Genomic DNA, 26,075 nt, shown 5'->3' with positions numbered 1-26,075 from the left:
GCTAAAGCTGCGGGGAGGCGGACATAAACACACTGTCACCATGGTAACCCTTTCGTTGCCAGTGGCTGCCGGCTGTCTGCCCATTCAACCAGTCTGCGTGTCTGTCTGTGTGATGGATGGATTGATTCGTTCTTTGTATGTAGCATTAGGTCGACCGACGTGTTGACAAAGGCAGGTGAAGCTTTTTGACACACACACACACACACACACAGACTGTCTGTGCACGTCTGACGGTCTGACAGCAAGACAGACAAGTCCTATCTGAAGACGCTATAACAACATTATCCAGCATGTTTCTTATGACAGTTTGCTGTGTGTTGAATTTGATGTGACATGTCCGGTTAAATCAAGGGTACATACAAAATATATATATATAACATTTGAAGTCTGTTGGTCGTGTTCCTATAATGTGGTTTGCGTGTTGGTCAATATCAACACAACAGTTAAGATCAGAGGTAAAACACAAATCTGCCTTTTTTTTTTACAAAATACAGTCAGAAGTCAGAATATTTGCGTGTGAGGAAAAAAAAAATGTTCCTATGAAAACATTTGGTTTAACCAGTGATGGGAGAAGCTATCGTCCACTGGAAGGTCACGCAGGAAATAAGACCCACTCTCCTGATCATCATTTTAAATTACAAACTGATCATTGATGATGTCCTGATTTAATCTTCACAAGTTCAGAGGTGAGAAGCACAGACAAGACGTCACGCTCAACACAAAATACAGAGATCATCATTTCTGTTGCCTCACTTTCTGATTTTTTTTTGTAGACAAAAGACAAAATGTCAAACTTTAACCGCAAGACGGATTCTTAAAATGAGCCTCCGCAAAGCAAACACAAAAGCCGCAGTAAAGTCGGTAAAGTCAACTTTTTCCCTCTGTGGTTTGGAGAAAGAAAATGTGTAGGTGTTATCCTGGTTTCAAACAAAGGGATAAAGAGCCAGAGGAACAAGAGGAGGATTCTGTCGAGTCTCCACACGACACGAGCAGCAAAGCAATGAGTCTCAATCCCAGGGTGAGAAAGTGGAAGAGCCCCGTCTGCCGAGGTCAACGACTCCCAATTCTTCGGGGTTTAGAGTCAGAGGCAGTGTCCAGAGGAGGAAGAATGGAGGTGAAGACAGCCATTATTCTAATTCTGTATTTATTAGTCTCATATGTATTTGTGTGTTTGCATTTTCTTTGCATCAATTGGAAACATAACTGTTCGGATGACAAGTTTGTTTCCTCTGTGTCTGTATAAGTCCCCAAATACATTTTACCTCCAAGATATAATTTAAAGAATTTAAAATGTAATATAACCATAAATATAATGTCTTTAAAAGTAATGCGGATGTGATTTATTGGGACATAAGTGCATCATTAGTTCTGTGCTGCTCCACTTTAGCTCCATTCACAGTGAGGTCAAAGGTCAGGGTCAGAGCGTCCCTGAAGCTGACAAAGACTCAATGTCTCGCTCAAGGACGTCTTACCTTTGCATACACTTCTAGTTAAAGAGCCTGAAGCAGAGTTTTTTTAGTTGAAGACTTAAAAATACTGTTGGGTTGTATTTGACACAAATGGACAAATACAGAACGTACTATTTAACGGATTAAAAAACAAGACCAAAGAACAAAAATAAGTTTAGATCAGTAACAGAGCTTCTCCCCTAAAAGACTCTTTTGATGACGACTTTAAATAGACTTTAATCTGGATGTGGACACGTGACCACTGGAGATCAGACACCCTGAAAACATCAGGCTGGATCCTGCCGAGGCAGAGAGGACCTACCCGGGCTTACTGAGCACCGTTCTCCCTACAGGGCGGAACACAGCACCACGGACGACTTATCATTTATTCAGCTTTCCACCAGACCAGTGGATTTACATTCTCACCTTGCTCAATTTTATTCTAGGTACCAACGTATAACTGAGGTGCATGATGTAAATGGGGTGGAACTACACGTCTGAAGCACGGGGTCAGAGGTCAAGGGCTGCGCTGTTCAACCGCGCATATGTTAGAGCCGTTTCAACAAAGCCCATTCTCACCGTCGACAGTCTTTTCACTTTAAATGCACGAGAAGAATGGCATGGTGAAGGACAAGGAAGTTAACTAGGCCAATCGCACCAGAATGAGCAACGCAACAGAATCACTGCACGCCAAGTAGGCCACATTTGCATGATGCCACCGACTTCACCTGACACAAAGAGCGAGCTGAAGCAGAGGCCGTATCACATGACTAACATCTGCACGCCTACAAACTATTCTGGCTGTCGAGTTAGAGGGGGAAGGTGCACGACATGTACTTTTTATTTCATCGATTCTCGAATCCAAGAAGATTGTAATACTTAAATTTCCATATCCATATCTGCTTCCTTGCTGCAGTAATTGACCCAAATTCCCTGCAGATCGATGACATTTGTCTTGTGACCATCCAGCAGATGTCACCTCCCAGTTTTAAACGCGGCCGTTCCGCGTATGAATTTCTCTTTTTCACAAAAACATGGCTTCAATCCGAGGCTTCTTTGTTGCACCGTCTCTGATTGGAGTTACAGCATTCTGTGTTTTCATCCTCTGTTTTCACCCTATTTCACCATGCAGTGTATCGCACTATGCTACAATCTCCGAGTACCTGAGTTTGTTTTACTTTGGAGGAGGAGAAGCCAAACTTCTCACTCGTTAACCTGATCAAATAAATTAAAAAAACACATTCTTTGTAATTAGAAACTGTCAATAATAACAAATCAGTAGAGCTTAAAACCCTTAAATTCAATCAAGCCGCACCAAATTACTCACACTGATGAATATCAGTTCTCCAAAGACGTGTTCAGACATGAAATACGTTCACAACAGCAGGAAGCTGTGGGAAACATTCAGGCAAGGGGTGGAGCCTGGAGAGAGCAGCAGGAGGCGGGACATGACGTACAAGTTCTGGTTCTTGTCCAATCCGCCCACCAAGTTTCATGGAAATTAGTTAAGCAGTGTTTGCATAATTCTGCTGAGAACAAACCAACAAATACACAAATGGACAGGAGTGAAAACACAAACCTTTCGACAAATGTAATGAAAGTAGAAACAGAAACACAGTCGGGTTGACACGATCTCTCAAATCTGATTGAAGAGTCCAGATGTCGGCGATGACGTGATAGATCTACGTCACAAAGAGTTTCTTCATCAATAACTTCAGTGCTTCCACCGTCACTTTCATTCAGTTACAAAACCTGGGCCTCGCGTTAAAAATCACATAAAATGATTCCAGTGAATTTTCAACATCCGAGTTTCACAGGTTACAGAGAGGGGTTCGGGTTCGTTCGATTCTCTGTAAAACAGAAATATTCAGAACCAGGAAGTAATGAGGTTTAGTCTCAAGCCTGAAGAGTCTACATGCTCCTAAACAAACTCTGGTATCTTAGGATTAAATCATGCTTAGTTGTCACAACTGATCCGGACCATTGACGATCACTCATTTCATTTAGCAGGTCTTCTGGTAGTGAGCTTTTAATTTCAACTTAAAAGCCATAAAAACCAGAGATAAGGCGTCTTTATATTATCACGGTCAACGTCTCTGGAACAGACCTGAGGGCAGCAGAGGATGTTGATATTTTTAAAAGCAAACTCAAGACCTTGCCTTTCCACTCTGCTTTTTTATTTATTCTATTTGTCTGTTTTACTACTTACTGTATATCCTTTTATTCCATTTACTGCCTTTTAATACAATACTTTTTAATTCTGGTTTTATTCACTTTTATAAATCCCATCTCTTGTAGTATTTTATTATCTTAAATATTTAGTTTTCCTTTTTTCATGATCATTAATCGACCAGTATGGATTTAATTACCAGTGTTAGGGAGCGAACATTTTATTGGCAAATATATGTAAATTGGCAATGACTCCAAAGACGTCATTATCAAACCAAAGAAATGTAATTAAGGCTTGATATTTTACAGATTAACCAAAACTTTTTTTATAAATAACTAAAACACTATTACAACCAAATATATACACATTTAATTAATAGAAGAACAAATGCACATCTTTTCTGCCTTGTTTATTTTATAAAATAAAAGCTTTCATATCGGCAAACATAGACGCTGTTAACTCATTCGTGATTGAAGATGCTGCGTGGACAGATAATCATTTAACCATTGTGATAAAACAGAGCGAAAACTCAGAGATACAATTCTTGAAATAATAATGTGATGCGACGTACTCTTCATACGAGAGTGGGTTATAATATAAACAGACTATTAGGAATTACGCTGAACAGGAGCTACTCTCTCAAGTTACTTTATATGAAGGAAAAAAATCTATATTTGGCAGGAAGTGCAGTGACCTCTACACCTTTAAAAAGAAACAGACACACTGGGTCTGAGACAAGGAGCGAATGAAACACTCGTCTGGTCTGAACCTCGGTGCTGATCACCTTTGTTTACATGTCAATCAGCTCTCTCACCAAGATGATGATGATGTATGAACCGTGATTAAGAACTCAGAATGAAAAGGAGGCACACAGCTCACCTCGCTCCATGTTCACTTCCTCCTCGTGCAGAAGAACGACTCAGACACAGGTAAACTATGAGCTAAAATTAGCATCCAAGCTAACTCGGGCTCGGTAATGACCTGAGCCGCTGCCATCCATCTCCACAACAACAGAGCAACTGCAGCGCACACACACAGACACACACACACGCACACTGACACACACACACAGACACACGCACACAGACACACACGTCATGGTTGAATGTGCTTACATGATCAACTACAGAGGCATGCGCACACACACACAAGAGTTTCTCCCTTACTCCCACACCAACACTGCATGGCTCAATGTGCTTACTTGACTGACTACATACATGACTTACAACAGCCCCACTTAAAAACCACACACAGACCCACATATACACATATACACACAGACACACACAAGCGTCACGGCTAAATGTGCTTACATGGATGACTACATGCACATAAAAAAAACAAAACAAGCACAGTCTCTCCTTCGTGCCAAGACACACACCCTCTCTCAGACACACACGTATAAAAACACACACAGACAGACACACACACAATGACACACAGCCTCTAGTGACGTACTGCAGTGGAGCAGGCGCTGCCAGCCCAGTAAAGCCGACCGAACACAGCTGAGGGAGGCTGCCTGCAATCACGCTGCCTATGAATCAATAAAACAGCATCACACACAAGACACACACACACAAGACACACACACGACACACACACATCTGTCTCTCTGTATAGACCATGAGCACTGCAGTCTCATCGATGCTGCTGCTTCCTTTCACAGCTACAACAGCAAAGACAATTAGTGAACGTGGCTAACACCGATGCTAAGCTAACACCCTGTACACCGCTACCCAGGGATGGGCAGTACTTATAATACGTATTTGAAACACTAAATATTATTTGTGTAATTTGTAATTGATTGGTTGATGAAAATTGATTCATATTTTGCATGGTTTAAAAAATACATGAAAGTCGATGCATGCAGCCTCTGATTGGTTGCTGCTCAGTTACTTGTCCCGGATTATTGAGATCAGAACATCGAGGTTCAGAAAATGAATGATCCAGCACAAAGCCGGACAAGAAGAAGAAGAAGAAGAAGAAGAAGAAGAAGAAGCACAAGGTGAGAAATGTGTCGGTTGACAGCTTTTAGCATAAATTGCTACAATCCTGCATTTCCTGTTATTCTACACACTTGTATACAGTTGTTCGTGTCATCAATAGAGACAAAGTATATCTGGAAAATGTGACTTCCTGAGATTTGGTATTTGTGAGCCTAGGCCTGTTGGAGTTCACTATACTTGTGATTGTTTTCAGAGATGGTAGCAGACACTCGTGCTACAACTTCAACCTCCTCGACTCTCGTGCAGAGCCTCCTTCTCCCCTGGTAAATCATCGTTTAATAAAATATGAAAATATGAAAAATGTCTTCTCCTTTCTGGTCATTTTTTTTGTCAGTGCAAACACTCCATGTACAGACAAAAGCAGCAATGTTCTCCTGTGAGGAGGTGGAACCAGGAAGTGCTCGGTGTTTCACTTGATAAATGACTCGGACACTCAGCAGCCGTCTGGTGGGCCGGGGGGGGGGGGGGGGGGGGGGGGGGGGGGGGGGGGGGGGTGGGGGGGGGGGGGTGGGGACCGTGTTTACTGCATCGTCCCCATTTCACAACTGTCTGTGGACCTTTGTTTCTCTCCTCATTTCTTGTTTGTCTCTATGGTAATAAATAATAAATAAAAGCATAAAAAAAGTTCAGTCTCTTTTCCATCGACTAAGCATCTCAGCACTAATCTGAGGACTCACATTTACTGCAGTACTTTAAAAATATGAAACCATTTCCCTGCGTTTATGATGCTTGTGTTTCTATAAATCCATTCTGGTGTTTTTTTTCAATATGTTGATTAAACTCTGTGACCTCTTACTGCTCGTTTACTATCTCGTAAAGAAATGTGAAAAACCTGCTGTAAAGATGCAGAAGATTTTCTCCTTTTCACTGTCACACTGACGAATTCTGACATAAATCTTATGAAATGCTTCGAGGGAAAACTCCGCAGAGGTGAGGAGCAGTGACTGTTTAGTTATCGAGGAGAGATTGGTTCATGTTTAATCGTCAGCTAATCTTCCAGCTTTTCATTGCATCAATTTGTTTTTAATGTGGTGAAGCCTGTGATGAAGGAGAGATTAGTGGAAACATGACATGATATACAGTCAGCTGAAAAAGACAAATCCCTCCTTCACTCAGCTTAATGTAGATCTAATTAAAATGAGCTAGATGTTTACCTAACATAAGAAACGGATGTCCACCAAAAAAACTAAAGAGAAGGAACTCCTGCTCAAAGGAACGCTACTTCCTGAACAAAAATTAAAATAAAAGGCGAGGAAGAGGCGGCGGCGGCGGCGAGCGGAGCGCTGCAGTCGGACGTTTCAGCTGTTCAGGTGAGAACAGAGAGATGATCAAAGTGAGTAAATCAAAGACTGAAAAGAATTCACTTTTTTCTCTGCTTTACCTTGAAGTGCAGAAAACCCAGTTCCACACAGCGCGTGCTGATTCATGGATTAACAAGAGAAAAATATTGAGTAGGGAAATAAAATTCCCCGTCACCGTCAGAGCAGTTTTCCTTTATATGCATTCATCACTTTTATAGTGTAGCTGCTGCCACTGCAGAACTTGATGTGAACAAGTTTGATAATCAATGAAATGTTTTGTTATTTAATATGGAAACATGCCGACAGCATGTGATGCTTTTTACTGTTTTATATCGTCATCGTGTTTTTATCTCATCACCGACAATAAACATGTTTCAAATAAGTCACTTAAGGTGACAGGACATGGACAGTTAAATTAAAGTGTATGAAGATGAATCATTAATAAAAGTATATAATGGTAATTTAATTTAAAATATGTAAAGTATCTGATGGGCCATGCAGGGCCCATCAGATACTTTAAACTCCAAAAGTTAATAACCTGGAGGGTACCTTCCCGATAAATATATAATAAACGACACACACACACACACACACACACACACACACACACACACACACACACACACACACACACACACACACACACACACACACACACACACACCACACACACACACACACACACACACACACACACACACACACACACACACGATAAAAAACCATGCACCATCGATTTTCTTTTGCAAGAAACTGAAACATCCTCTGCTTTCACACACAAGTCATTTCCCAAACACTTTTGATTTCTGATAAAGTAAACGTGGACAAAAAGCTGCGATCATCTGATGTGTATCGTGCTGCTGAGACAATATCCAGTACAGTGTTCTCCCTCAGAGCTGTGTGGTGCTGCACAGCCAGCACGAGTCTGTCCACCGTGTCAATCAAAGCCCAGAAAGTGTCAAACATTGACAGAAGCAAAAGTCCAGCAGCTGCCTCAAACAGAACACCGGTTAGAACTGACCTCACCGTTTGGAAAAAGGTTCTTCTTTGGTTGCAGGTTGTTCAATGGAGGAAAGAACTGTTTTGGTTTGTTTTTGTCATATAAAGAGAGTAAAGTAACAAAACGCTCCTTCCTGTGCCGTCACTCTTCCAACAGCTTTCTCTAAACATTACCTGAAAGGCATTCAGTTCCCCTGATGATGTTAACACTGTTGTTTCAGGATGTGGTTGCCCTGATAACCAGATAACTCGGCCAGTTGAAAAGAAGGTGAGATGCCAGACACACCCTCAGTGAGTCAGTGAAAACATCCGCTATGTAAACCAGCTGATGCAAAACCATCAAATCACACTATTAGTCATTTTACTACCGCAGACGTTCTTTGTAAACAACTTCTCTAAACATCAGGTTTTGATTCAACACTGTCGTGGTTGTAACCAAACTTTTCCTCCGCCGGGATAATACAGCTCATGTGACTCAGGAGATGATCAATACAAGCAGCATCACGATGAAGTAGAAACTCACTTTACTTGTTATGTTATTGATTAAGGAGTTTGTCCTTTGAAAGCTTCGACAAATGATTATACACAAGTCAGATAAACACACCAATTAAGATGCAATCAAGAACAACATTACAACACTTGAACCAAAGGGGTAGTTAAGTGGATTGACCTTTAAAGCGGTTTCATCAAAGAAAATGTGACATGGGGAGGTTTTTCCCGTCCGAAAGTCAAATCAGGGTCGGAACCAAGTTTAGTTTTGGTTTCATGTTGCAGTTTTGCGAGCCACACTAAAGTTTGTAAGATGCACCCATGTCCTGTCGTCATAAATCAAAGAATTGATAGTGATGATGGCACCGGATGGAAACTCACAACTGCAAAGTCTTGTCAAGTCACGCAGCCGGCCGGTGATTAAAAGAAAATCATGTGTTCGATTTGTATAAATGTGCCGTTTGTTGTAAGAGAATAAGAGACAATGAGCTTTACAAAAATAACTCCTCCAGGAGGTTTGCTCCAGACACACGAGACTGTGGGAACACTTTAATATCTACACCCATAACTAACTTTTATTCTAATGCTTGTGTCAAGTTTCACTGGACTTGTGTTGACAGAAAACAGTTGGTGTCCATGATTATTTCTTTAAAAACAACAGATATCTACAATAAATAAGTTATTTTTACTGAAACGTATTTGATTTAGAGAAATTTGGGGAGAAAATCTCCCAATCGAGCGGCTGACAGAATCGAATAATGATAATAACAATGAGGTGATTGTGTGTTCCTGTTGTGACAGCGCTGACACCCTGTCTCTACAGTGTGGAGGCCTCGTGCTCAGCCGAGACACTGCTGTGTCACCTTGCACTTACAAACTCTGACTCATCACTCTGCTCAGCTTGACTCATGAATATTACAAACGGCATGGCATCATCCAAGCGCAGTAAAGAATACCAACATAACTAAAATACCTGGAGCCGAACGACTCCACATGAAAAGCATGAAGGTTGCACGACACGTGACGGAGGATTTCACCCTCTGTGAGGAAGGGACAACACTGTGGAGTAAAGACTAGGAGCACGTTCACACCTTCCCTGTTTGGCTCAGACCTTCAAACTTCTCACTTTAGACCACTGCACCAAAGTTTAGTCGGACCAGAAGAGGTGTTCTGGGTCCGGATCAAACTGAACCATGGTTCTGTTCGTTTACAGAGTGAAAACACTGTTTTGATAATTTGGATTTTCTGACGAATCACAGGAAGTAGAGACAGCATTAACTGACAACACGCCCACGTCGGACGCCGTCTGCAAACCAATCAGAGTCGAGTACAGGTAGACTCCGCCCACGTAGGAGATGACGACAGGACGTACGTATGTCAGACTAAATTCTGTTTCCCTAAATTACAATGTGAAACCAAAACTAACCAGATCAAATGGAAACAAATACATGACACGTGGTTCCCACTTTCAGCGGCTTCTACACTACACACTGTACACGATAACTGATCTCAGAGCAGTGGAAGCTGAGTCGAGGGCGGCTTGACAACCACATTGGTCTGTGGCGAGCTATAGCTGGTTCCCATCAGAGAACAATCAGCAACACACGTGTGCAAAACTCTCTCTCCTCCACTTGACTTGACGAGCCCTCGACTTTGTCAATGGGACACAGTCGAAAGTGACAGAACAGAGCAAAACGGGCAACATAACCAGGTTAGGCTGCATTATAGTATTAAAAGGTGTAGGTTTGTATAAATGACCTACTTTTGTGTGCGTGTGTGTGTATGAGAAAGAGAACAAACCTGCTGCTTGTCCTTTTTGTGTATTTTCATCTTCTATCCCTTCACTGCATCTGTTAAAAGAAAAGGACAGAATTCACATTAGTTCCAAAAATACACACAAAACAAATACTGAAACGTTTTCACGCTGCCCAACAATACAAACACACAACAGCATAAAGTTGTGTTATGATTTGCACTAAACTCCTATAAAAGAAAGATGCATCAATCTCCTTAAAAGACACAAGTTTCCGTTAATTTGAAACAACTTAAGTTCCGCACCCATATCAAGAGGGGGTTACACACATTAAGCATCCAAGATGGATGTCCATAGAAGTGGGTACGGGGTTTGCCTTTCACGAAGAACTCAGCAGGAGATTCTCCGCTCAGACGTGTTCACGACACGGATCTCCAGAGCGTTCAGGTGACGGGTGCTGCTGCAGACAGCGACTGTGATCAGATAGTTTTGTATACAGCACACCGGCGTCAGCTCTTATCACCAAAAGCTCTCCTGACATCTTTGTCAGTAACTTCTACGCGCATGTCTCCGCCTTTTCATCCTGAGATATTTGTTTTTAAAATCAGTTGTGCCTGTCGCCAACACACCCACTTGCGAACGGTGAGTACTGTGGAGGATCTCCTGCTGTGTTCCTATAGGGGCTCCTCCACACTTTCTGCAGACGTTTTACCAGACAGAGAATGTCCACAGAGAGTCTGGAGGCTTTGCGTTGACCCATACAGCCCCTTCAGGAGAATGTCCAGAGGACCTCCAGAGTCCAGTGCATGTCTGAAAACAGTTTTATTCACACACACACACACACACACACACACACACACACACACACACACACACACACACACACACACACACACACACACACACACACACACACACACACACACACACACACACACACACACACACACACACACACACACAGAACTTCTCATCCCAGCCGCCGCCATCAAGGGGCTTGAAACAGAGCTACGGGTGAAGATGGCAGCTGTCATCTACATGCGAGGACCACAAGAGTAAGAAGAAAATGGAGCCGAATTGTGTAACTGTGCCTCAAATCATGTGTGGAATCAGATTTGAAAATGTCTTGAAACACAAACATCTGTGGCGACTTTTACAGCAGAGCCAAAAATAAAAGTCTACCCCCACCACCAGGACCACCCTCCAAACCACCACCTCACTGTGCAGGTTCACCACACCACTGAGAGAAATACAGACCAGACTGACACACACCTATTCATGACAGCAGCGGTAGAAAAATCTGCTAAATTCAGTGCCTGTCCTGTCTCATGATTTTGTGCTGCCTGTCTGTCCTGAGCTGAAACTCTCTCCTGCTAGACTCTGCCTGCACGTTTTCACCGTTCTGTACTTTCCCATTTCTTAGAACTTACTGTTAATGTTTCAAATGTACAATAATATAAAGAGATATTGTCACATTGCATCGAAATAATGGTATAAAGTGAGACATTTCCCTACTGAGCAAATTACAAAAGAATATATTGATCTTGCAATATGAACAAAATTTGATGCAGTCAATCTCTAATGGTTCCATTTGAACTAGAACTATATAAAGTTACACATTAATAGGTGTAATTTTCTGTAATTTACTACATTAAATTAGATTATGTAAGTTTCCTTGTTTTCTCATTAGATCCTGCAGCTCAAGAAAACCAGATGAAATGCAGGAAGTATTTCTATAACCTTCACTCGACAATACTGAAAACAGAGTTAACTAAAACTGAGCAACAGTGAAGTGAAAGTCCAGTTAAAACTAAAATTTGTGTAACATCCGTCAGAATCAACACTGACCAGGTGAAGTCACCCACCTGCCTCCACATGAACACACCTCCGAGCCACGATAAACTTTAGTAAACAGCAAATATATAACAAAGTTCGGGTTCGTGGAGACCAGCATAGGTCTTTAAAAAGCTCCAACCAAACTGAAACACGTGTGTTGATGAGGGATGGCAGACGTTTTCCTGTTTTAACTCCCTGAGGGGTTTAAAAGAATCTGGTTCCAACCTGCGCTGGGTTTATTTATTTGTATCTGAAGGTGGCAGGTTTCCCATCCACCCTCCAGATTCCTGTTTCAGCTGCAGCTGCTGAGAACGAGTCGACTGCAGTGAATGAAAGATATGATATTAATGAACGTTTTACTACAACATTCCTGCGCCACTGACACCTCTGAGCCTTTTTATGTAGTGAACGCCATCTGAGGAATAGATGGTGGGACTTAAAAACAGGTCGGACAGTGGGACAACAACTGGTTCCACAAGGCGACTCAAGAAACTTCCCATGAGAACTCACTTCTCTCCCCTCAAGGCAAATACCACCAAGTTAGTCCGACACACGATGAAAGTATTTCCGCACAAACGACAAGAAAAGCTCCAGTTCTCTGAAACAACAAAATACTTTTGATAATTCAGTCTGAAACTGCATTTTACAGATTTTGTTATCACAGACTCACAAGGGCAAAAAAATTGATTACATCCATTTTTCATACACGTCTTTCCTGGGAAGGGGAGAGTGAGTGATGCCTGTGTGACTCCTTCTAGTTGTAATCTTTATCAAATCTCAAAAGTAAACTCAAATGTCATGGCTGCTGTGGAGAAAACTAATTCAACACACAAGAGGCAAACCCGAGGATACAAAACAACAACAGAAGCATCGTAGATTGAGCTTCACTTTGTGCCATCAACTCTAAATCAGAGTCTGGTTTTCCGGCTCTGCAGAATAAACACTGCCAGCGTTTTCCATCTGTATCCAAAACTGAGGCTGATCGCCAAACAGCCACCGAAGTCAGGTTTGAAAAACAGAAACACAGCAGCACACAAAGGCAAAAGCAGACAGCAGCCATCAGACGGCAGACAGCTGCATGGTTTAATATGCCGTTAATGCAAACTCCACATTTCATTTACTGGGCAGCTGCTTAGGTTAACAAACTGGATTGAATCTAGAGAAGTATTTCGTTACACTAGGTTTCTGCTGCTCATCCAGGTAACTAGTCATGTGAGGAACTACTCTGTAAGTTTGGATGAGCTTAAAACACACGTATGCATTTTTTCCTTTTATCATTCTTCCCTCCATCATTCATTCATTCATTCATTCATTCATTCATTCTTTTCACGTCCCTGGGAAGATGAAGCAGATTTAGAACAGGTCATCGTGTCTTCAGCGGGTCACACCAGCCTCACAGAGCTTCATGGACAGAGCAGGTGCTGCTCATGGTTTCTACATGTTCAGCAGAATCGCCCTTTTCCACCGCTTAACATGTGGATGATAAAATGGCATCTGTGGTACGCTACTCTGCAGCAGCAGGCACAGCCGGGCGCTCCCACCACCCGTCTCTCGCTCCCACCACCCGTCTCTCGCTCCCACCACCCGTCTCTCGCTCCCACCACCCGTCTCTCGCTCCCACCACCCACCACCTGTCTCACTCCCACCACCCGTCTCTCGCTCCCACCACCCGTCTCGCTCCCACCACCCGTCTCTCGCTCCCACCACCCACCACCTGTCTCACTCCCACCACCCGTCTCTCGCTCCCACCACCCACCACTCCCACCACCCGTCTCTCGCTCCCACCACCCGTCTCGCTCCCACCACCCGTCTCTCGCTCCCACCACCCACCACCTGTCTCACTCCCACCACCCGTCTCTCGCTCCCACCACCCACCACCTGTCTCACTCCCACCACCCACCACCCCTCTCACTCCCACCACCCGTCTCTCACTCCCACCACCCCTCTCACTCCCACCACCCGTCTCTCACTCCCACCACCCACCACCTGTCTCACTCCAACCACCCGTCTCTCACTCCCACCACCCATCTCACTCCCACCACCCAGGAGAGCTGCAGCATCTGCACAGAAGTTGAGACCAGACTCATAACTGCCATCTTTACACAGGGTGACACGTAATCCTTACACCAAACACTGGAGTCTGTCAATGAAGACATTTAGCTGCAGCTAGAGAAGAGAGAGAGAATATCTGTGTACAAATTTCCTTCCTTCCCACACCCTGTCATGCAGAACAGTCAACACTTGTATGATGAATCTCAGCTTCATCTGCATCTAATCTGTCAAACAGACAAACTGTTCATATTCAGGTGGATCATTTTAATAAGTGTTATTACTTTAAAAATGTTTACATGCTCACTTTCCTCAAACTGTCCATTGCTGCAGCTCCTCTATTCAGCCTCTGTCTCAAACACTTGGTTAAACCTCCCGTCTCTTTAAGGCCCACCTCCTAATAAAGCCCAGTTTGCTCTGATTGGCCAGAGGTGTTGTCCAATTAGCAGAAACGTGTATATAAACCCAGCCTCTGTATTTCTACCACAAGAACACAAAGAGTTTTACAAAGTACACTCCAACAGCTCACTGCCAGCTGGGACATCCTGAACGAGGCTGAGTTTGGAGCCAATTCATAAAAGCTCCAAACATCTGGATCTGGGTTCATTCTGCTGGAGACAAAAATCTCAGACACGCAGGAAGTGAGTTGACAGTTCTCACCTGTCGCATCAGCATTTTATCTGGAATTGCAAAAACAAGTTGGTGCTGGCGTGACCGGTTATAAAAACCAACACAGACACAGAGTCGACCCTGATCAGCAGCTGGACTGGCAACTGATCCCTGGGAGAAACACCGCAGACAGTGCGCTGACAGAAACAAGATGGTAAGTCTGATCAGTTAAGTGCTGTGGGCTATGTGGGACGCAATGAGGCCCCCCCCGACAACAACCATGCTCCGAGCTGCACCCTGGGAGGCGGGGCCTGCGCGATGCGTCACGTGCGGGGGACGTGCCACGGAGAGGACGTGGAGCGAGACGGTGAACACGGCAGGAGAGTGAACCAGAGTGAAAACACGACAATGCAGCATCTCACCGGCGTAACCTCATCTCCTGTTGCCATGGAGACACTAAATGACTTTGCAGTTTGTCAATCAAGCAAGCAATGAATAGCCTGAAAGAAATTATTTAGAAATAAAGTGACGTCCAGTCAAAAATCTGTTTTATATTATCCATGGGATACAAAAGGCAACTATAAAAACAAATAATCTGCTATATTAGTTTTCTTTCTGCTGCTCATCCTGACTGACAACAAAGTATTTTATTTTAGAAGAGATAATAAATATGGAAACCTCACGCAGGTTAATATTCAGTGAATAAACTGCTTCAGCTGGGTGAACAGGCTGTTCTCCGAGCCTTGTTGTCTCCTCCACATGTGGCTCAAGTCATTTTCAGGTGTGAAAAATTCCCGTTGTCGCAGTAAATGGAACGAGCTGCACACAATAATCTATAGTACAGAGTCGGACTGGAGCCGGGTCAAATGAGCCCATTAGTACTTTTTATTTGAGGTCACTGCTCCGTCCGGGATTCTGTTAAACCCGTTAACTCTCATTAAAATGATATGAGGCTTCGTATTTGACATATCATATTACACAGGACTTGTTTTTTTCCATTAGACTGAACAGATGAGAAGTTTTAGGGCTTTATAAAAATCACATGTGTGAAATATAAGGGGATCAAGACAGAACACCCGGTCTGGTTCAGCATGTGCCCTTGACAAACCCCATTTGAATTCTACAAAAGTATACACTGTGGTTTTGTGGTCACAATAAAAGTGAAAACAGTATATTAAAATATAAATATGCAAATATGATGCAAACAGCATTGATTTCATGGGGGACAATTGGGCACAGAGAGGCTGTCGTCAGTTACGCTTTGTTGGCAAACGAACCGCTGCATTAAATTATGTGTCCAGTGTTTCCTATTAATTATAGAATATGGAGGCCGGCCTTTTTCTAATTTGCCCCTTCGCAATTTCAAGATGAAGCAAACATTTTTTTTACCCTTTTCTTAATCAAGTAAGAGATTTCAAACTGTGTGTTGCTCCATTGTCTATGCAGCTAGACTGAAAAGTTTCAGCCGCAGTTGTGCGAGTACCCACAAGTGGCAAGCAATGAAATTCTCTTGAAATAATCAAGATATTATGCTGTGGATTTGTTGTTAAATGTCATCTTATATGCAGTGTTCAGTAAAAAATTTAAACATACAATTATTTGGACATGAAATCTGTAAAACACAAATACTCCAACGCAGGAAATCCTGAATTTCAACCTCTGCCGGCGACAGCAGAGCTTCTTTATAAAATGCTTCATTATCCTTGATAATTTGGATCCTTTTCAATTGTAGAAGATAAAAATTTGACAGAGGATTAAACACAGTTATCTGTACAGACTCATTTCGCTGTGCGTCGCCACATCTGGACCTCATCTTTGCGGTCACTATGTAAAAAGCCAATGACCTTTAAAAAGACAGAAGAGGTGAGTGAAACCCACATCACCTCCTCTTTCCACTCCACATGCTCCTACATGCATCCCATCAAATCACCCAAGTTTTTCATCTTCCGAAAAAGGTAAAATAAACGGATATCACAGTCTTACAACACCTGATCCAACAAAACAAACATCATTACCAAAAAATGCAAGTAAGAGAGAGCGAGAGCCCTTGTGCCCCGACAGCAGACTTACTACAATACTCCTGTGGCCTTGAAGTAATTTACGTACAACAGAGAAGTGTAAGAAAGGGGAAACGGCAAGGTAAAGAAGATGTGGACTTCCTGTTCTTCGTGACACTTCCTCTTGAAAAGACAGAGCACATGAATTAAATCGTGTGGAATCCGTCTCAAAGTTTTGTGCCAGGTGGATTTATCCAGACGCACCTGTCAGCCATGAATATAGTGATGCAAGAGCAAGCCCATTTCAGAAAGGACACAACTGTCTGACGCTTCCTGCAGACTCACACACACAGGAACCCCACAAACACACACACACACACACACACTCACACTAAACTAATGTGTACAAGGAGGGGCCAGATGTGAAACAGGTTTTCAGTTCTATGTTGGCTTGAAAAATCTCACCAGTCACAAATATGCACAAGCAACAATGTCTCAACTTTGTACTGAGACTTATCACGATCTGATCCAAACAATGAGTTACCTCCACCCAGGAGGTTTTACCCCCCCCGTCCGTTCCCTGTTGGTTTGGTTCGGGTTGTGTCGGCTTATTGTCTCCGGCTCGGTTGGATTCGGACAGAGCATTGTGGCCCGAGCAGCACTCCAATAAGGATTTTAAATATTGATATATATCCTTTTTGCAGTTACAATATTACCAGTGAATTTAAAATGTGAAAAAGTGGGTGATACGACAGACGCGGACCTAAATCGTTCCCGTCTCAGTAGACAGAGCTGTTCTCGTTCCAATGAACTTATTCCCTTCACTCAAACACTTGCACAAAAGAGCAGAAGAGCCGAACTGTTGCTGAGGGACGAAGAGGAGCGGCCGGCTGCGCTAAATCAAACCAAATTCAACCCCGTTTTTCCAAATGTGTGTGTGTGTGTGTGTGTTAGCGTGCACAAAGGAGGCGAGTGCGTCTTTAAAATGGAACACAGCTCCTCCTCGCTCCGTCCCCGCTTCAGCTGCACAAAGCTCCCGCGAGGGAACAAACAAAGGAGCGGACAGCGGCGTCAGAGGCAGCCGGGCCCAGGTTACAACACAGAGTGAGACTCCGCTCCCTCAAATGAATCGGATGAATCACCAAATCACCTCCGAATCTCGACCTCTGCGGCGTCTCCTTGTGACACAGTTTTCATCTTCTCATTGACCTCGTCCGCTGCTACACTACTGTAGCATTGACACTACGACATTAAGACTAAAGGGTAAAGCTTTTCGCCGCTCACTGATCTCCATCGCCACGCTGAAATCTAAGACACTACAATTAAGGAGAAACAGTTGCAGCTATGAACCCTGCTCAGATAATATTTATATTTTAAAACGTCTGTATACTGCACCAGCATAAATAGGCCATGGTCTATAATTAGCATTTCATGAGGATGTCCAAGCTTCTTCCCTGCTAATGTTCCCTTTAAGGGGTCAACTCCTGAATATTTGTATTCTCGATAAGTCTGTTTGTGTATTTGTTTATTTCATAGTTGATTCATCACTCACAAATTCTTTTTGAAAGTATTTCCCAGGGTGACGTCCCCAAATTGCTTCTTTTGCCCGATCAACAGAGTCAGACACAAAAACAATATGATTTAAAAACAGTTTAACTGTCTGAATATATTTTTGGAATCAACCTTAAAGAAGATTAAAAATGTATCCCCACACACCCAACGATCTTCTCATGTTTTCCATGTTTTAAATTTCCTTCAGGCAAAATCCAACGTCCACATGTGTTTAACGTTTGCATCAGGGTGACGTATGCAGACTTTACCGAGAACAGATTCCACTTAAGCAGTTTTCAGAAATGATTTCTGGAAAATGTGCGGGAAAATTGGGTGCTGACATTTTCTGGAGTTTGTCCTTCACATCGGGAGATTGACCGGGTCAGTTGTGTTCACAGCAGGAAAGTATCTGGAGCAGGAAGCAGGACATGACGTAGTAATTCTGCTGGGGAAAGCTCAGTGTTTTTGTTCCCAGCACATCCACAGCAGCGTCGGGCCTCATCAGCAAAAGCTCTGCAAATCTTGTTTCGACGTCTTTGTCTGCGTCTCTTTTTAACCCTGAGATATTTGTGTTCTTCCAGTTTCACGTTCGTCACTTCTTCTTCAACACGTCCACTCGCTCTCATTGTTCTGCTGTTTTCTCACATGGACTCACTCTGACATTTTCCAAACATTTTACTCTGGAGCAGCTGATCGATTTGCGTCCTCACAAACATACATGTTTGTCGCTTCATATTATGAACCGTTTATTTCCTGACCGTGCAACGACAGGATGGTGCCGACGAGTGAGAGAGCAAAACGCAACAAACTTTTTGTTTCATGATTTGAAATATCTTTGTAACTTTTACAACATCCACACACCCGTTCAACATGTTTATTAAAGGTGTCAAACAATTACCATTGAGTTAAGCTTTGTTTGATAAGTACATATCACTCAAAGCAAATGATTAAAGAGGTTTTAGACAAACTAGGGCAACTGTTCAATTTTCTGGTTGGTTTAACACAACACTTTGATTCAACACTAAAACATCAATACAGGCTCGACTTGCATTTGTAAAGATCTGGAGCGACAAAATGAGTTTGTGTACGACTGCCTCACATCGTTCCAGTCTAAAATCAACTAAACACATTATGGGTCTGCTGAAAGGTGTTTCCTTTTGATATTAAAATACATGAATCAAGATGTGACAACAAAGTACCTGATGTATTTTAAACTACATGGCTTTGGCCTTATACCTTCATTTTGATCTATACAGTGAAGGAGAGACAGGAAATGGGGTGAGAGACATGCAGTAAATGGTCCGAACAGCCAGGAATCTAACCGGGGGCCTGCTGCTCAAGAAGTATGCCCCCATGTGGTGTGCGTCCTCACCGTTCGGCCATCACATCGCCCGACTACAGACTATATTAAGCTGATTTTGAGTAGGCAGTACGGGTCCTCTGGAGAAGTGACGACTCAAGTAGTCATCGTCATGACACGAACCAAAGAAAATTGTTTTAGCGTGGTGTTGGTATAAAAACTCTCTCCCTCAATGTAATGAACAGGAAATGAAGGAAATATGCTCAATATGGTAAGTGTAACCGTCAGTTCTAAAGTTGGAGATGGATTAATTCCTGTTTTATGGAACTGAGACACAATTTAAGCTTCTTTTTCTTCTCTTACACATTAAAAACATACAACTCTGCTTTAAGAATAATTGACTAATCACTGTGCAGGAAGATCATGTTTTAAAAAAACCTGTAACTAAAAGGTTAAGTTGGAAGATGAAAAAGTTTACGCTTCAGATTAGACGTAAAAAAAAAAAGCAGACTCTAGTAGTTTTCTATAGCCTAAAGCAGCGAAGTGGTAATAACCATGTAGTCCATGGATTTCATCATTCACAATGTGTCTTGATCCCCTAAATACATCGATTTTCACACAACCTCTGTCACCACTTTGTTACTGAAGCAGTAAAATGTACACCTGTAGAATCTAATTCAATCGTGTTTATCACAGAGTGTAGTTTGCAGATGTGTTGAACTAGAGCTGTGTCCTATGAAGAGAGGATTGTGATCTTTGAGCCGAGTGATAAGTTAAATAAAGATGAACAGATCCATTTAGTTTGTGACAAATTAGCATGTTTTGTACTGATAAACATACCGAAGCTCATTTTCTTGATTATTATTATCCTCATTATTAAAATAAACAAAATGCTTTAAATTTTAAAAAGTAATATTCAGACTGTAGATGGAAGTACACTTCACATAACAGGTGTTGAAAGAGACGCAAATTATTGTGACATCTGCTTTAGTGTTTTTAAAAACAGCAATACATCAACTACCAGTGAGATTCACCTTTCAGATCTCGTCTCACCCAGAGGACAGACTTTATTTGTTGTGTAAAATGGGTGAGACGGATAGTGAGGTTTATTTCTTCTTCTACTGTCCTGTCTGCAAGGACATAAGGGACAAATGTTATTAGTAAAATGTCCTCTGTTAATTTCTTCTGACTTGATAATTACGAAAAGACTTGGGTTGTGTTTCAGGGAGGGAACTTTTTTTTGCAACCGATTCCATTTGCCTAACTCGGGACAAAAGGCTGAGTTCATTTTCTATTCACGTAAAATACAACAGAGCCTTTTGGTGTCTTATAAACACATGAGTGCACAAGTCAAAATCAATGAGAGACTGGGGACTATTAGATGTGTTTGTAGAAGTGTAGGATTAATTAATAATTCATAAGTTAACTCATTTGTGACATTTTAGTTATGGGCTTATAGGTGCATTACTACGCATTTCTAAACTATTCATAAAAACATAAAAACTATGTCCCCTACGAAAGCTCACAATGATTTTTGTAGAAATGCACAGACAGTTATCTGAGCTATTGTCAAATATGGACAAAAATGACCTAATATTGAGAACAAAAACAAAGTTATAAGGAAATGAGACAAACTGTGTGAAGGTGTGTTGTTAAAGAAACATCACGTGTGCCAGCTCTGGTGTTTAACTCAGTATCTGATCTCATTGTTTTCTCTACAAACAGCAGCTGAACACATCTGCCATCGTGTATTTATCTGACATCAGAGCTGCGCCGCAGATTATTCTTTTACTTATTTTTTAATGAATGTAATAACGTAGAACGAAGTTAGCGTGCTACACCAGACACAAGCGGCTCAACTCCTGCTTCAGCAGTCAGCTGTCTCAACAACTGAGGGGGGGGGGGGGGGGGGGGGGAAAGCCGCCGTCCCCTCACCTCCCCTCCTCACCCGTGCAACTTCTTTTGATGATGGAGTCAAAGTGCAGCAGCAGTTCTGCAAGCAGGCAGTAAAACGTGTAACACGGTGGTTGAACAAGAAGACAGACAGATTCAGATGCGACTCTTCAAATGGTCTCGACTGCTCGTCTACTGGCTGAGGGGGGGGGTAAGACACACCAACACAAGGTGAGCATGGAAACTACACAACAAGGGGCGAGGGGCTTTGTCACGGGGAACTGTTTGACCACTGGGCCACAGAGCCGCCTGGCGCTGGAACTGCTGTCACCCAGAAACCACCCTGGTAGTGTTGAGAATTGAACCTGCAACCTCTCAGCTCATCACAAACCAAAGCACCAGGACCAGATGAGAGGAAATCAACAGCATCCACATTCCTGACATGTTTGACCCAAAACACAGTTGATATCAAACGGACTTGTGGCTTCTACAGGAGACCATGACTTTGTTTCGCGGCCCCTTGGCTTGCGGCAAACGGTTCCTGGTGGTTCGAATATTACGACTGATGATCAAAATCTCAAGTCAGAAAATGAACGGGACTTTTACTTGTAGAACCACGCTGTTGGGCTCTATTGTCTTAAAGGTTCAGTGTGTAGAATGTAGTGACATCTAGTGGTGAAGTGTTGTGTTGCAGCTGAACACCCCCCTTCCAAACAGGAGAGCGAACCTGTGGTAGCTTCAGTTGTCATAGAAACTCAAAAGGTTTAGTTTGTCCAGTATGGGCTACTGTAAAAAAACATGGCTGCCTCCGTAGAGAGGACCCGCTCCTGATGTAAATATAAAGTATTTAAATATAAAGTAGTTAAATATAAAAGGGCTCATTCTAGAGAACAGAAGTATCATCAACTTCTGCCAATGGATCCGTTTCACCTCAAATCGTACACACTGAACCTTTAAGTTGCTTTTACAATTTCCCTTTTGTGGGATTCACTTTGAATGGGCTTGTTTTTGAAATGTGACACACTTGCATTGAAACTTAGGTAGACCCCAAAAAAAAAAAAAAATCGCGATAATAAAAATCAATATCGACTGATGTGGAAAAAAATGCTCATGTTGATTTGATCTGGATGTGAATTGACGTCTTCGGTGGGATTAGCATGCAGCCGGAGCTCTGGGATGGGGGTTAGCTTCCTGCAGCCTTTGTCTGATGCCCAGGGGTTGCTACACCTGGCCCGCTGGAAGTCACCGGGTGCCCGGACAACACGCCCCGGCCTCACGGTGCACCACATCCCCGCACAGACACACACTCACCCGGCAGAGAGACAGACACACACCTGGCTGCCACAGCTACTAACGTTTCCAGGGGAGGAGTGGAGTGGGGTGGTGGGGAGAGGGGGGGCTATCAAGCTAACGACCTAGCTTACACGTCTGTGGGGTTTTTGGCTAGCAGACGCAGGGGGCTAGCGCGCAGCTAGCTTAGCCACAGGACTGCCACAAGTTTAGCCCGGGTAAAGAGAAGTTCCGAGCTAAACGGCGACGCGTGACGAACGCACACAGCCCGACGGAGAGACGGAGACACCGTGTCCCGTTTCGCGTTAGCAGCCGCGGCTACACAGCTAGCCTCCTCCGCTAGCTCTGTCATGTCCCCGCATCGCTGGTGTAAATACACGAGAGGCGCCGCGGCTCCTTTGCACGTGTGGACCGCGGCTGAAAAGAACTCCTTCTCGGGCAAAAGCCTCCACGGCGGACCGCTCACCTGCTCCGGACACTCGCTCGCTCTCACCGGCGAGACGTCTCCATCTCCTCCGCCCGGAAAACCAAGAGAAAACCCCCCCCACTGGCGCTTCTTCTTCTTTTATTTCCAAGGACACAAAATCGCCATGACAGTTTAGAAAAATGCATAAAAAATTAGCAGGCAGGGGAGGGAGGGGAGAGAGAGGAGAGAGGGATGAGGAGGTGAGGGAAGGAGGAGGAGGGAGGGAGGAGGAGGAGGAGGAAGAGGAGTTCAATCCACATAAAGGAGGCAGATCCGCGGGGTTCATTCACTGTGGATGCCGGGGTCCTGCAGCTGTCCCGCGGCTGGACAACCTCCGCAAAGCACGAGCCTCCTCCACAAACTTCTTACCTAAAATGGCCACTGCAGCGGCCGCAGCGGCAGCAGCTCTCCTCGGCTCCGCTGGAAGTTTCTCATCGGCGGTGTGGCTCCCGCAGCCTAACCTCACCCTCCGGATCCGGGAGCTGCTCCGCGTTTTTCCATTGGCTGCAGCCGGGCGCAGCTGGCCCCGTGCACGCTGCCATTGGCCCCGCAGCTGTCACGCAAAGGAGGCGAGCGGGTCTCCGGCTGCCTCTCCCGGGTTAGTCTGAGAGCTACCGCGGCAGCCCCGGGCAACACCATTGTGTATTGTGTTATTGTGTGTGTTTTTTAAAGACCCCCCCGCCCCCCACACACTCTCCTGGTGTGCTCGCATGGATGTGAGACTCATGCACGCTCATGCACGCGTGTTGTTTATTCTAGGAGCTGTTGTTGTTGTCCTTACCGCAGACTTGCAGGGGGATCCTCGGGGGAAGCTGCCCGGCTCGGCTGAGTCCTGCTCCGGTTCCTCCTGCTCCTGCTCCGGTTCCTCCTGCTCCGGTTCCTCCTGCTCCTGCTCCGGCTCCTGTCATTGAAGGAAGGAGAACAACACGAAGAGGGGATGCACACACACAACCAGGGGGTTTACACTTCTCCTCCGCTGCCTGCATCCACCAATCATGTCGCTTTCTACTCCTCCATCATTACCGGGTGTGAAGGACAGAAAAAAGACAGGAGACATTCCACGTCCTTTGCAGGATCAGGTTGCGTCTCCCGGATGTTCCGTTTGTTTGCACGACTTGGTTTTGTTTGTGTTTGGAGCCGAGAGGATGAAACTCGCCTCCTAACTTCACCTCAAGTCTTTCACCTGCTACTGCTGAACTCAAACTAAAGAAGATGACCGTTCTTTAGTGACACACTTCAATGCTGCTTTTAAAATATAGATATTATAGAAGACATTCATGTTTGCACGTGGTTGGTTTTGTTTGTGTGTGGAGCTGAGAGGATGAAACTCTCCTCCTCTCCTGACTTCACCTCAAGTCTTCAACCCTCCTGTCACTGTCCTGAGTTTAAACTATTAAACTACTCTCGTTCATCTTGTTATATCCTTTCAGTGTTTTATCATTTTAAGTGTTTTTAGGACAGGTGCAATATTCAGCTAACCTTTATTCTGCATTAGTATTCGAGGTCTTTTACGTGATATGACCTTGTGTACTGTTGTTGTTGTTGTTTGTTGTACAATGTTCTGCAGCTGCTGTAGCACTTTGGCCCAAGACAAATTTACCTACAGGACAATAAAGTATATTTGATTTGATTTCATACAGTCAAATCAAACTTTGCAGTCAACTCATGACCAGCAGCCCTCTGCACATCTGGTTTCCTGCCTGTTTGCACTTTATTTGGGAAATGTGAAACAACGGATACACACACGGTGCAATAACTACACACACACACTCCATACAGTTAAAGTTGTTACTTCATTTGCACCTTTTGACTGTATATAGTTTGTTTTGTATTCTATCTGACTTGTGTACAGGAAGCTCTTTCTACATCGCTTGTATTTTAATTTAACTATCGCACTGCTGAGCTGAGCAGTTTCTTCTTGTCCAACACTTTTCATTGTACTGTTGACCCTGTGTTAACTCGCATCTGACCAATAAAACTTCAAACCTTGAACTAAATTGTATGACTGTTCTTTAATGAAACACTTTTATTATGAAAGGCATAAAAGAAAATTCTCCACTTATGTGTTGAACATGGTTTATAGCGCCACCTAGTGTTTCAAACCATATTGGACCTTGCAGGGCCAGTGCTCACGTAGGCAGCTTCCACACTAACATGTTTTCGTTTCCATCCACACAAGTGTTTTAGCTCAGCATCAGAAATAATACCTGTGCATCCTAACACACCTGGAAACGTGCATCACGTGACCTTTCACGCACACTTGGCATGTGTGTGCAGGTGCAAACAGGAAGCAGATTGTCGACTCTGCAGTTGGTCGCGTGTTTACAGAAAATACTACAAACGAGGAACAGCGGTGGTGAAAAGTAGGAGCAGGGATTTCTTTTCTTGGAGCGACAATGAGGCGGAATTCATTCACAATGAACGCCAAGGCATGTGACTGATAAGAACCAATCAGGAAGGGAATACGGGTGACTGTCATCTTTTCCAGATGCACGTCGTCCAGTCTAAAACGCAACCCCGGAGTTTTCAAACTAAAACGCGCAGTGTGGACAGCAGAGTATTTTAAAACTCGAATGCAGTGGAGTGTGTAGAGTCAACATATATAGGTGAAAAAGTTAACACCCTCTAATCAAAGGTTGGTGAAGACAACTTAGATAACTTGGCTTCAAACAACTGCTGTCAAAGAAATGTAAAACTGTCTGTTTTAGTAGAAGTATGAAGAAGCATGAATTGGAAATAATTCAGACCATTACTGTCCATTGAAATCCGGTCGAACGCAGCCTCGCTCTGAATTTTGACGTCTTAGCTCTGAAGAACTTGTCTCCTGCTGTGATTCCTTGAAACTCTGAGCTGTTGCAAAGTGGGTGTGATGTTTGCGAACCTCACCTTACGCACAATGCAAGCTGGTACGTACATCA

General features: G+C 43.5%; 1 protein-coding gene across 1 annotated transcript in view; it reads right to left on the bottom strand.

Annotated features, from left to right (window-relative positions):
• chd6 (chromodomain helicase DNA binding protein 6) overlaps positions 1-23,926 on the bottom strand; it is a 64,657-nt gene extending 40,731 nt beyond the window's left edge. Inside the window, 2 exon segments of the mRNA XM_034584753.1 lie at positions 10,214-10,263; positions 23,158-23,926. Of these exon segments, the coding sequence (XP_034440644.1) occupies positions 10,214-10,243 (30 nt within the window). The 5' untranslated portion in view covers positions 10,244-10,263; positions 23,158-23,926.
• Between the last annotated feature and the right edge of the window lie 2,149 nt (positions 23,927-26,075).

This window comes from Hippoglossus hippoglossus, chromosome 5 (assembly GCF_009819705.1).
Source record: "Hippoglossus hippoglossus isolate fHipHip1 chromosome 5, fHipHip1.pri, whole genome shotgun sequence".
NCBI lineage: Eukaryota > Metazoa > Chordata > Actinopteri > Pleuronectiformes > Pleuronectidae > Hippoglossus > Hippoglossus hippoglossus.
This window is presented reverse-complemented; position numbering and strand designations above follow the sequence as displayed.